General features: G+C 42.9%; 1 protein-coding gene across 7 annotated transcripts in view; it reads left to right on the top strand.

The window, feature by feature from the left end:
* Positions 1–12,536, top strand: part of BRD3 (bromodomain containing 3) — a 42,554-nt gene that overhangs the window by 28,723 nt on the left and 1,295 nt on the right. For 4 of the 7 annotated variants that reach the window (XR_014685088.1, XR_014685090.1, XR_014685091.1 and 1 more), the window contains 7 exons: positions 815–943; positions 1,890–2,081; positions 2,912–3,147; positions 3,690–3,982; positions 5,867–5,995; positions 6,396–10,133; positions 12,047–12,279. Coding sequence is in view for 2 of the 7 variants with exons in the window: in XM_084494305.1 (XP_084350431.1) it covers positions 815–943; positions 1,890–2,081; positions 2,912–3,147; positions 3,690–3,982; positions 5,867–5,995; positions 6,396–6,511 (1,095 nt within the window). In the remaining 5 variants the exon portion in view is untranslated. Of the gene's footprint in view, positions 1–814; positions 944–1,889; positions 2,082–2,911; positions 3,148–3,689; positions 3,983–5,509; positions 5,575–5,866; positions 5,996–6,395; positions 11,708–12,046; positions 12,280–12,536 lie in introns of those variants that run through there. The other 3 variants (XR_014685089.1, XM_084494305.1, XM_084494306.1) reach the window with 3 other exon arrangements.

Genomic DNA, 12,536 nt, shown 5'->3' with positions numbered 1-12,536 from the left:
AAACTGTTCTCTAAACCAAATCGTTCAGTCCCAAACAGCAAGAGAAGTAGATGAAGTTGAGAGCTAGAAAATGAGAGAAAGGAACAAGGTGCAAATATTTAGCTCCTGATATTTTTCCTCACAACAGTAGGAAATAACATGAGGAACTGGTTCGTGAAGGGTGAATTCCGTATCCTTTCTGTATCTGTCGGTTGGACTTCTTAAATCAAGAGCTGGGTCTGTAGCTTAACAGCAAGTGCCTGACTTAGTGTAGAAATCACCAAGTGTAATTCATGCCTTGTGTTAGAAGGCAGCCGGGAGATGGTTGTAATCTTCTCTGCCCTTTCAGATTTAGAGGGTAAAAATACCCAAGCAGCATATAGAAATACATGCTGAAGGTAATCCTGTCATTGTAACATTGTCTGTTGACTCCCTGCCCTTCAGTCTATGTTCTCTGCTTACATTAGTTTCTAATCCTGCAAACTCTTTCCCTGTCTGACTGCCTTTATTTTCTAGCAGAAGGGGGGCCCTGACAAACTTACATAGTGCTGTTAAAGAAAACAACCCAAATATAGAATCTTAAGAGCTTAAACTATTGTGGAAGTAGATCAGTTTGTTCAGTTGTCTGGCTTTTGTTTGCTTATTTTAAAAAGCAGAAACTCTAAATGTTATTTAGGAGCTAATAAGCCTGATCAAACTACTGCTCTCTTAGACAAATGTGATTTTTGAAGCTGTTCTGAGCCCTCCCCATGACGCACATCCTTCATGCAATTACTATAAATGCTTTTTGCTTATGACTTTTTCTCCCCTTTCCCTTTGGCTTGTTTGTTTGCAGAAAAAAATGGACAGTCGGGAATACCAGGATGCACAAGGTTTTGCAGCAGATATTCGGTTAATGTTCTCAAATTGTTACAAGTACAATCCTCCAGACCACGAAGTGGTAGCCATGGCCAGGAAGCTCCAGGTAAAGGTGTTGACAATTGCATCTTTCAGAGTACATTTAGTACAGCTATACGGTGTCCATTCAGACATCCAAGCATGGATCTGCCCTTGGCACCATCAGGGGAGAGTCGGTGATTCTTCCAGTCCTTGAAAAGAGCCTTTAGATACTCTCTGATGCAGAACTGTTGTGTTTTTCACATGGCATGGCCCAATGCCATGCCTAAAATGTTATAATCATTGCTGTATAAAGTAATGGGAGCATTTTCTTGGGTTTTCAGAATGTGTATGCCCCTCTGTACGTGCACCTTGGAAAAACTGGGAGAAATTGTGCCAGAAATTGAGCTGAAAACTGTGAAATGTACAGTACTACAGCGAGTGCTTCAGTCTTTGCACAGGGTGTGGGGGATCCTGGCATTAAGACCAGCTGTGCAGTTGGTGTGCAGAGGCTGAGATTCCTCCCTGACCTTATGGAAGACCTAAAGACCAATTTAGAAGTCTGCTGAGCTGGGGAGCAGCAAAGAGTGAAGCCAAACCTAGAGGGAAGTTGGTTAGAAAAGCCAGAATGGGTCAGATCCGTTTAGTCTAGTGCCCCTCTCTGGCAGAGGCTGGTGCAGACAAGATGCAGAAGCCTCCCAGGAAGCAGAGCTGTGAGAGCCCATCGCCCCTCCACAACCTTCCCAGCCACAAAAGGATCTCAAAGGGAGATTCAGCGACCTTCCCCTGCCTGCTCCTATCCCACTGCAAGACTAATTTTGTCCTTGATGAGAGGAGGAACTATATCTTACTATGACGATTTCAACCCCTGCTCTAGAGTGCTCAGTGTATTTTGTTATTTACTGGTACAACCCCTTGTTCAGTGCAGGAGGACCCTGACCCGTGGTGGGGTGTCTGGTGGGTTTGAAAGACAAGAATGAGGTCTTTGTGGCCGAGGCTCCTTTGTCACCATTTTTCCCCCCTTTTTTTTGTAGGATGTCTTTGAGATGAGGTTTGCAAAGATGCCTGATGAGCCTGCAGAGGCCCCACCACCTCCTCCTCCGACAGCACCAGTTGTGAGCAAAAGCACAGAAAGCAGCCACAGCAGCGAGGAGAGCTCCTCCGACTCAGACAGCTCAGACTCAGAAGAAGAGCGAGCGACTCGGCTGGCAGAGCTCCAGGAGCAGGTTATTGGAGTGGCCGAGCTGTGTGTCTGTATGTGTGTCTGTGCAGTAGAAAGGGCTTAGCAGAAATGCTTTTTTTTTTTTTTTTCTTTCTTAAAAATCCCATCTAGTCTGCGATGCAGCAGAGTGATCTCCCCTTCTGCCAGCTCAAGGGGAAGAACTCCCAGCTGTGAAATAAGTGTACTTTTGATGTCATGGTAGTTTTCCTTGAGATAACCGTTCTCACAGCTGGTGTTCTGTGCTTTCTGGGGATGCCAAAGTATTCAGCCATTGTGAACGAAGGGGCACACAATACTGGGGATCTGGGTAAGCAACGTGACCCCCATTTGGCATGAGAGCTTGGGCACAATGACACCCGTCACAATCTTCCTGTGTGATATTTTCACCCTGTACCTCATCTACAGAAGCTGTTTTGGCTGTTACAAGCTCTGAGCCATGGCCTTTTTTATTATGCAGTGGTCGTAGGTACTACCTTAATGCAACAAAGCATTAATAAAACGATTTATCTGGTGTCTCAAAGCAAGTTAATAGCAGACCCAAGAAGGGAATCTGGCATTTCAGAGTCCACATTGCCAACACTCTAGACCAAACTATTAAGCTTATTTTTTATTTGCTACTATAAAGCAAGAATTAAGTTTTTCAGTTAGCTTCTGCACATTTGCACTGCATTCTTTAAAGAACTTCAAGCAAAGCCTCCGAAGTCCAATCAGTAGACTGCTCAATCACTAACTTGAGGATATATTTACATGTCTAGGACATAGAGGAAGTGTATGTGGAGGAATGAGTTATCTTGCCTTGAACTCTGATCTATTTTTTCACTTTTCTCTCCGAAGCTAAAAGCTGTCCATGAGCAGCTAGCTGCATTGTCACAAGCACCAGTGAACAAACCAAAGAAAAAAAAAGAGAAGAAGGAAAAAGAGAAGAAAAAGAAAGACAAAGAGAAGGAAAAGGAAAAGCACAAAGTAAAAGCTGAGGAGGAGAAGAAACCCAAGGTGGCTCAACCACCGAAACAAGCCCAGCAGAAGAAAGCCCCAGCTAAAAAAGCAAACAGCACGACCACAGCTAACAGGTGAGAGCTTGCCTCCCACAACTCGCCTTAGGTGGGAATACCAAGAGCTTTCAGCCCAGTTTTGTCCCTTTTTTTGTCCCATTGAATTCCCTGGTGAAGCTCAGTTGTCAGCACAGTTAACTCGCAATTGAATAGTGTCTCTGTTCCCAGACAACCTCTGGGAGTTTTTAAGTTAGGGCTGGCAGCAGAGCCATCACATTTCCACTGTCTGATTCTCTCACAATCCCTGCCCAATCACTGTCAGATAAGGTTTTGCTTTTTGCCTTTTGCCTAGCCGGCAAGAACATGCTATTTCATTGCTGCCCCCCTGCTGCTACTTGGGCTTGTAGTCATGCCTCACAGCACTAAAATATAATAGGAGTAGAACAGCTGATCTCAGCTTTCTGAACTTTTTTTTTTTTTTTTTGTGGTGCTGTTCAAGCTATCTGGCTTAGAGGTTCAAAGCCAAAAGCATTGGGATGTTTGTTGGAAGGGGAGTAGCAGAAAGAGTTCGTTGCTCTTTATATACCCATGAATGTTTCCATGCTTGCCAACCTCCCCAGGCAGCCCAAGAAAGGAGGCAAACAGGCGTCTGCAACCTATGATTCGGACGAGGAGGAGGAAGGCCTGCCCATGACCTATGATGAGAAACGACAGCTCAGCTTGGACATCAACCGCTTGCCCGGGGAGAAGCTGGGCAGGGTGGTGCACATCATCCAGTCGCGGGAACCTTCCCTCAGGGACTCCAACCCGGACGAGATAGAAATAGATTTTGAAACGTTGAAGCCCACAACTTTGCGAGAACTGGAGAGATACGTGAAATCTTGTTTACAGAAAAAACAAAGGAAACCATTTTGTAAGTTACCTCCTGGGGCACGCGTTCCCCAACCAGCTCTTGGGCTCAGCTTTGGAGTCGGGGCATGTTTGTTGAGATTCTCTTATCCAGCTGCTGGGTAGGTGATGACAGGGAGTTTTAGAGATTCTTTTCTCCCAGAGAAAATATGCAGAAACGTTCTGGTTTTAATATTCCTTCTCATGATGCCCTCTCATGGAGACCTGGAGGGACAACTTGTTCCTCTGCAAGACCTGTGTGATACCTTTATTCCTGATCTTAGAAGGCACTACAAAGGTTTCAGTCCCATTGTGTTGGGTGTAATGTGTGTATACCTAGAAGGATACCTGGAAGGATTGGTTCCTTATCCTGAATAGTTTATCTAATTAGGAAGGAAAAAAAAAAAAAGTGTGGTTGGAATCCAAAACACCGAGGGAATAAACGACTCGCACAAAGTCACCTGGGTTACCTAAGGGTTCTGGATGTGTCTCAGTTGTATGTTTGTGCCAAAGCTGCTATTCCTAGATGGCCTGATTACCATCTAATCCTCAGTGATAGATGAGGGGGTGAATGTCAATGCCCTGGTGAGTGTACAGTGCTGTACAGTACAGGCTTTTCTCTGTGCCTCATCCACAGAGTGAATTGCTGTAGCCCCTTGAGGATTTGGCTCCAGCTAAATAGCAGTAGGGTGCTGCTTAACCTGAAGTGGTCCTGACTCAATCCTTCTGCTTCTTGGTTAAGAGGAAGCTGTCCTGTGAAGAGTATAACATAACTAATAGATACTCACAGCTCTTCCACAGCGCTGTTTCCTCGCCACGGGACTTTCAGGTGGCTTAAGCAGAGCTCAGACTTCTGCCCTTCTTCTTGTTTTTTTTTTAGTACTGCTTTGATTTCTGCCCCCACCCCCCTTCGCTGGTGGAATAGTTGAGGAAAGGATTTTCCAGAGCTGCTAGGAATTAGGTTTGGAGTCAAAGCATGGAGTAACACACAACATCAGATGTCTGTCTGTCCAATCCTCTGAGCCCAGCCTGTCCTGAGCTGGCTGGCTGGTGAACCTGGCCCACAGACACAGCATTAATTCCTGACCATGGCCAGACTCTCCTGCTGTCTGCTGCCTGTTCTGGTGTTCAGGGGCGCACCCTCTTAGCACTCTGCTTTCCAGATTTCTTTAAAAAAAAAAAAAAAATACTGCTTTAAAACAGTGCACAGAAACGTAGGTATTTCCTTGCTGGATCAGGCAAAATATACGGCCCCTGTCTGCTTCTGATATTGGCCAACACCTGTGTTCAATTACTCCTCCTCTGAGTGATATTTCTTCTGCTCAGGAGCATGAGTAGTGCTGGTGCTTCCTACCATTTCCGTCCAAACTGATGCAGCTGTGTTCTTGTTGTCTTGCCAGCCTTTGCCTCTATTGGTTTTTAACTTGTTCTTTTTGTTTTGTCTTATATCTAAAGCAACGTAAAACACAGTCGATTCTTGTGTGAGGTGTCTTAAGTTTTAATGGCAGATGCTTCCTCCTGACAACCTTTAATGGGACACTTTATTTTACAGGGCAGAAAACCCATGTAACAATTCTGTAATTAGAAATGTGTAACTATTGACCATATAACTGGCTGGTAAGTAACCTGTAACTACAAGGTTATTACATGGATATTTCTATCTTCTAAAACACTTTCCAGAAGGTTTCTCTTAAAGTGCATGTTACAGGATGATGGTGATTGGATAATCTAGACAACTTTGCCTGTTGTCCTCTATCTGGGATGTGTAGTTGCTGTGTGATCACTCGATCTTAGCAGTGTCGCTGCAGAGTGGTCCCACAGCCGTACATGCCCTGTAAAATAGCGATGTCCATTCTTTTTTTCACCCGCAACCATGCAGTTTCAGAAATGTTGCATTCCTCCTCCACAGCTGCAAGCGGAAAAAAGCAAGCAGCAAAGTCTAAAGAAGAGTTAGCTCAGGAAAAGAAAAAAGAACTAGAAAAACGCTTACAGGACGTCAGTGGGCAGCTAAACAACAACAAGAAACCTGCAAAGAAAGGTAAAGGCTGTGGTTTTACTGTGCTACCGGTGCCTGGAAAGCTGTAGTGTGCCTTGCTAAGGCAAAGCTCCTGCCTTCTGGTAGCCGTGGATTTATCTGTGGTAGTTGCCATTAGTGTGGGCACACAGAGAGCTGCTGCTGGGCACCAGAGCTGCTGTGTGGGGTCTGCTCTGATCCCCGTCTGGGTGGAAGCTCCCCTTGGAGCTAAACAGGAGGTGTCTTGGAGGAGATTCATCCTCTGACGGGCCAGGCTCCATTCCAGCGAGTAAAGCTAATGGGTAAATAAGCTGGCCATGCAAAGCGAGGTTGTAAATGAAGCAGTGGATGAGAAAAGCTGTGGGCAAACCTTCTCTAGTTCAGTTCCTTGCAAGTAACTGCTTCACTGCCTCTTTTCCTGCAGAGAAATCCGGCTCTGCTCCCTCTGGAGGCCCTTCCCGGCTCAGCAGCAGCAGCTCCTCTGAGTCTGGGAGCAGCAGCTCCAGCGGCTCCAGCTCGGACAGCAGTGATTCTGAATGAGTTACGGACACTTACACACAAAATGGACATCACTCTCACCGATGCTCTGCAGTGTTCCTTTCTCTCCTTAATATACTGCTCTCGTTCCACAGTGGTCAGGTTTTTTTTTTTTTTTCCTCTCTGACTTGTTTTTTTTATTTTTTAATTCAGTGTTATAAAAGGTATCTTCCATTTTTTTGGGGGGCGCTCTTTTAATAGGTCAAAGATCTTTGCGTGTGCGTGTGTGTGTGTGACTAGACTTTATGACAAATAGTTCCCTTTGCATAAAGTCTCTAAAATACATTTTAACTAAAGAAGATTTCTTGAAAATGGAAGAACTTGGAACTCTTAGCAGGAGATCACTAGAAGGTTCTGCAAGGTTTGTAGTACATTTCCCTCCTGCCCCTTCCCTCTCCCCAGAAATGTTCTCTTAATAAGCCCACCTGGCTCACACAAAGAAAAACTTTTTTAAAAAAAGGAATCTCTGTAAAATGGTACTGTATCTGAAAGATGTTAGCTTTGGAACTAGTTGGTGTATTTGTTATTAGCACTAGTATTCTTAATCTCAAAGTCTACAGTGTGATGAAAATGTCAGATGCTATCATCTTTTTACATAAAAAACAAAAAATTCTCATGTACTGTGGATTGCTAACATTTTTTGTTAATATTCGTAGAGGCCATAGGCACCTGTTCAGGAAGGTATTTAAGCATGGACTTAATTTTAAGCACATGAGCAATAGAAGTGTCTGCATTTCTAGTCTTTTCCACTAAAATTTTTATTTTTCTTGGGAATATTTTGGTAAGAAGAGAGCGAGGGACACTCAGGTTTCTTGGAAATGTTATTTTTAACATCAAATAGATAATTTCCAGGAAATTGACACTGTCTATGAAAGTTTTCGTTTAATTGAAAACAGCTTTTGGCTGCAAGTCCTCAGCTGGACCTCAAGGAGTGATCCCTGCAGAGTGACCAAGGCGTCATGTGCTCATTATTAGACACATGCTTAAGTACTTTCTCCATGACAAGCACCTCAGTCTGGGCTTAAAATAAAAGAGCACTTGAGCCCCAGCTGAGGCTGAGCTGGCAGGGGACTTGGAGAGGGATGTTGGTTTTGTCTTTTCCTTTGTTTTTCCCCTTATCTCTGTATCTGCAATGAGCTCCTAGAAGGGGAATGCTATTTCTGTGTCACACAGAAAGGAGGTTTCCAGACACTGAAATGTTTACCTCAATAATAGTAAGGGAGGGAGGGTGGGGGGGTTAGAGGCAATTTTTTTGAGGCTATCAATTTCTTCAGAGTCAGACGAATGTTTCGACCTGCACTGCTGCAATACACTCCATTTCCATTGTCCCTAATTTCATGTATATATAAGTACTTTATTTATTAAACACTACTGGTCATTTAAAATTTACTAAAAAAAAAATAACAAGACCAGCAGAAATGCAGATTTTTAATGTGGTTTGAACCAGATAAAAAACAAAACAAAACAAAAAAACAGCAACAAAAAAATAAACATGTTATTTAAATACATAGGACTTTATACCTACAGGTGCTACAGTCCAGTCTATTGTGTATCTGGTGCTCTGTCATGTTTTGTGTGTTCATTTCTTTTTGTCCTTTCACTTCAGCCCCTTTATTTCCTGTTTTGTACAAATTTTGAAGACATACAGGTAGATGTAATTTCTTGATGCAGCACATTTTTTGTCTGTATTATTTCCACAGGTCTTTCCCCTCTCCATTTTCTTTTTTTTTTTTGGTAGAACAGCGTTGGGTTTGATTTTTATAATCCAATTTTAGGAAAACACCAGTTCTATAATTATATAAAATTTGTAATCTGAGGGGCAGAAATTTATTGTAAATTCTTAACTTTTTAGCTTTTTATTGTAAAGAAAATATACAGAGTTTAACAGAAAGTTATGCCTTTCCTTCTCCCAGCACCAGCCCCGAAGGCTGCATCTCTGCTGTGGCGTAGCCCTGAACTTCACCCTGCTGAGGAGTGGCCTCAAAGGGCTCCTCAGCCCTGGCACGGGATTTTTGTTGCACAGTCAGCCTCCAAGAGCTAGGACAGGAGCTGGTGTGCTGGGAAACGTGGAGCCTGGGGGGATAGCCCTTTGCTGAAAAGCCAGGGGGCTGCGGGGCCAGCCTGCTGTTAGCACTCCATGGTTTGCACTTACTGCATCCACATTCAGCTGCCAGTCACTTAGTGAAAACCTGAGGTTTTATTAGCCAGCCCCTTAGGAGATGGTGTTATCAGGAAGTTTATTCTTGCATCTGGCCTTTAGAAATCCATCTTTCAAGGATCAGCATTTCAGGTTGTTCAGATGTGCATCTCATACAGCCTACTGGCCCCGTCTGTGTCTTTTATCTCTGTAGTGACAATAGCACTCTGCAGTTTGCTGTAGAAAGGAATTCCCGTTTTCTGTTAAGGGTTGAAAGAGATGCTCTGTAAGCTGCTGTAAGTAGCTGGACGTCCTCAGCTCATTTTGTAATTGCTGGGGTGCTTGGCCCACTGGCAGAAAGCCCTCCAATCTTTGCAGATTGAGTTTCCTGTAGTGTTGGAAAATGCGTGGACTAGTGTGTTCTGATTCTTGCTGAAATTAATGATTTTTCTTTTCCATTAACAATGAAGTTATTTTTAGTTGCTATATTTTTTTAAATTCTGCCCTTAAAAAAAAAAAAAAACACCTTCCCCTAGACAGATACTTAGTAATATATTTTCAGAATTTTACTATGAGGAGATGTAATATACACCTAATTAAGCTTATTTTTTTTTTTTAATGAGCTTGGATTTCATCTGTCTTTCTCCTAGTGTCTGAGACTTGCATTATCAAAACTAACTAGTACTTTTAATTAAATTAATTGCTACCAATTCAATACCACGACAGCTTGGAGAAACTGGCTCCCGGCTTTCCCTGCTGAAATCCTTTCCTGCATTCACTTGAGCTATGCTGTTGATGTAAGGTGATGGTCGCCCCGGACAAAAGGTGCTCCTGTGCAGAGAACATCCCCCAGCCAGCATTTGGAGGCAGTGGCAGCCCGCCCAGCAGCTCTCTCACCAGCATCACCACCATGCAAAGCCCAAGGACCTGGCTCTGCAGCACGCCGCCGTCCCCTGACGCTGAGGCCAGGGTGCAGACACCCACCTGGACACGTAGGTCTGTCCTGACAAGTGGAAAGGTTGGAGCCGAAGGGTTGGAAACAAGCGTGAAGTGATGGAAAGGGGCCTGGCCTGGGACTGTCTGCAGTGCTGGAGGAGGATCCCTGCTTTAGTTGGCAAACTTGTCCTAGCCTGGGGATTTGCAAGGAAAACAAGCAAACAAAACAAAAAAAAAAGGAAAGATGAAGAGGCACCTGCCTATCCTTGATAAGCCAGCTGCGACTTGGGCTTCTCTATTTGGTGGAAAACTTTCGTGGAAAGTAAGATGTTTTCCAATGAATGGCAGCTCACAGGATAAATCCATTTTGCCGTGACCATTTCAGGGGAAAAAAAAAAAAATCGGTGACTCTTCACTGCAAAATGTTCTTAGATTTTTTTTCATTTTCGTATTGTTTGTAGTGCTCATTATCTCCTGATATGTCAGTAGTGGTGCCTCTTGTACATCCAGATCAGAGTGTCTCCTGAAAAGAAGAGATGTTTTCAGTCCATAGTAAGTAGCAGCTGCCCTTAATGAGTTGGAAACGGAAACAATAGAGCATTTATTTAACCGAGTTTGTATTGCATGACACGTCAGTGCAGATGTCATGAAATAACTTGGAAATGATCTAATGTGTAAGTAACATTTGAAATGGCATTTTTAAACTTCAGAATGAAAAAGACTGAATTTTTTATGGTAGGATTTTTTCTTGAATGAACAAAGTCTAACTTTGTTTTCCAGGGGAAATTTCACTGAAATCAGTATGATTTCATATGTATACATACACACATAGTTTTATTGAAACTGTTTTTTCTGAAGAATTCCTGTTTTGACAAAACGATTTCTGACCAGACCTAATACCAATCAACCAGCATTACTGCACCTTTAAAAACTTTGTTAAACTTTTATCTGATTGTAAGGTCAGCCTGTCTCCTGGCATACCATCAGATGTAGGCTCAATGGGACCAGAGGGAGATCCGCATCCCGTGGGCTCAGGCCCTGGTTTATCTACTAAAGGAATCTGTCGAGTCCGACAGTTTTCTGCTAACCAAATGTTGTCTATACAAAATCTTTTCAGTTTTGTATCGATGTGATTTTAAACTTTCCTACCGACAGGGTTTGTAACTGTAGAACTGATATTTCAGGACTATGTAGCTGATGTCTGTGGGGTGTGTGCACAATCGCTGCACGCACCCACACACACATACACAAGCACGTGTGTGCGTGTATATATACAAATTTAGTTACCCAGTGAGGTCTCTTTCCATGTTCTCTATGTGGTAGAAGCAGACTGCAGTTACCTAATCTAGTTCTTTCTCTGTTTTGGGGACTCTTAGACCAGTTTTTAATTTTTTCCTTGTTTTGAAAGGAATGATGTTTTTTAAAGCTGGGGTTGGAGCTAGGGGGAAGGGATTGGGGCATGACAAACAAAAAAAAAAAAAACACAAAACACAACCTTTTTAGTAATTTTTAAAAAAAGGAATACTCTACTACATGAGCAGTTACCACTAGGGCTAACTGGGCAGGCTCTGCACTGTCAAAGATAAATTTAGGGCGAGGATGCGTTACACTAGCAGCATTATCTTGCTTGTAAAACAATGAGATGCATTTAAAGCAAAAATGGTATTTGCATATCTTTTTAAATGTCATTTTTAAAAATAAATAAATCACCAGCTAGGATTTGACACAGGCCACTTAGAACTTATCCCTGATACTGGCATAACCAATCCAGAAAGATTTGTTGTTGTATTTGTTTTGTTTTTCCTTTTTTTAATATTTAAAAAAAAAAATGTTACTTTTCTGTATGATGTGCATGCAAATTTACCGTAACTTTTTCTTAAAACTTTTTAGTGCCATTTCTAGTATATTCCTGTAAATGTCAGTTACTGGAAAAAAAAAAAAAAAAAGTCAATGTAAGTAGTTTAGCTTGTTTATTGCAAATTGCTGGCCTCAAACACAACAGAATTTTTAAAAAAAGTTAGAAAGTAATCTTTGATGTTACTGGTAATGGACCCTGGTCCTGGGGCATTTGTTTTGTTTTCATAATAAAAAGAAAAATTGTTTTGTGTGTGCAGTTTTATACTATATTTTCCCCTCTCCTCTTCTTTTCCTCAGTTTCCCTTTCAGGTGTGGCAGCTCAGCTGAAAACCAGTGGGGCTTTGACCTACCAATTGGTAGAGTAGCATTGCCACCAAACAAACATAAAAATACTAAGTGAAATAATTTGGGAATTATTTTGCAAGCCCAGCTGTTAGCACGGATGGTGTGCTGCACTCCTGGGAGCAAACTGCCTGCAGAGCAGAGGGCAAGTCTGGGGTGCTGCCAGCTTGGCCTGGGGGGCTCTGAATCACATCTCAGTACCTGCCATATGCTAAATACACCTTTTTTTTTGTTTGTTTGTTTTTTTTTTTTTTTTTTTTTGTGAGGGTTTTGGGCTGCTTTAATGCAGGGGGGCAGCCAAGGAAGGACGTTTTCCCCTCCTAGAAAAACCTATCATCTGAAGGGGCCTTACCTTGTGAGAATTGCACCTGATAAAGGTAAGTTGAGCTGAATACAAGGAGGTTGAAAATCTCACCCAAGTTTAATGCTATTTTCCAGCCACCAAGACCTTAAAAAACCAGAGGGAATTTCTCACCAGCTGCGGCTGCTGGCCCCGCAGGTCAGTGAGCCCAGGGCAAGCAGGACATAGGAGATGCAGTTGGGAAATGGGGGTCCTACAGCGGCTGACTGCATTCACAGCACAGTCCTGACATTGCTGTATGATGGCCAAAAGCTATTTTGGTTACTGAAGGTTATTTTTTTTTTCTGTTAGCTTTCTCAGATGGATGCCTGGTGGTTTATTTATATAGTAGGGGTTACAACAGCCAGGTTCCTGCAGGGTTAATCTTTTTCTAACCTTGTTCCTGCTCGCTGGGC

The sequence above is a fragment of the Aythya ferina genome, assembly GCF_964211825.1.
Source record: "Aythya ferina genome assembly, chromosome: 20".
NCBI classification, from domain to species: Eukaryota; Metazoa; Chordata; class Aves; order Anseriformes; family Anatidae; genus Aythya; species Aythya ferina.
The sequence above is the reverse complement of the archived record's forward strand: the minus strand, read 5'-3'. Positions and strand labels throughout refer to the sequence as shown.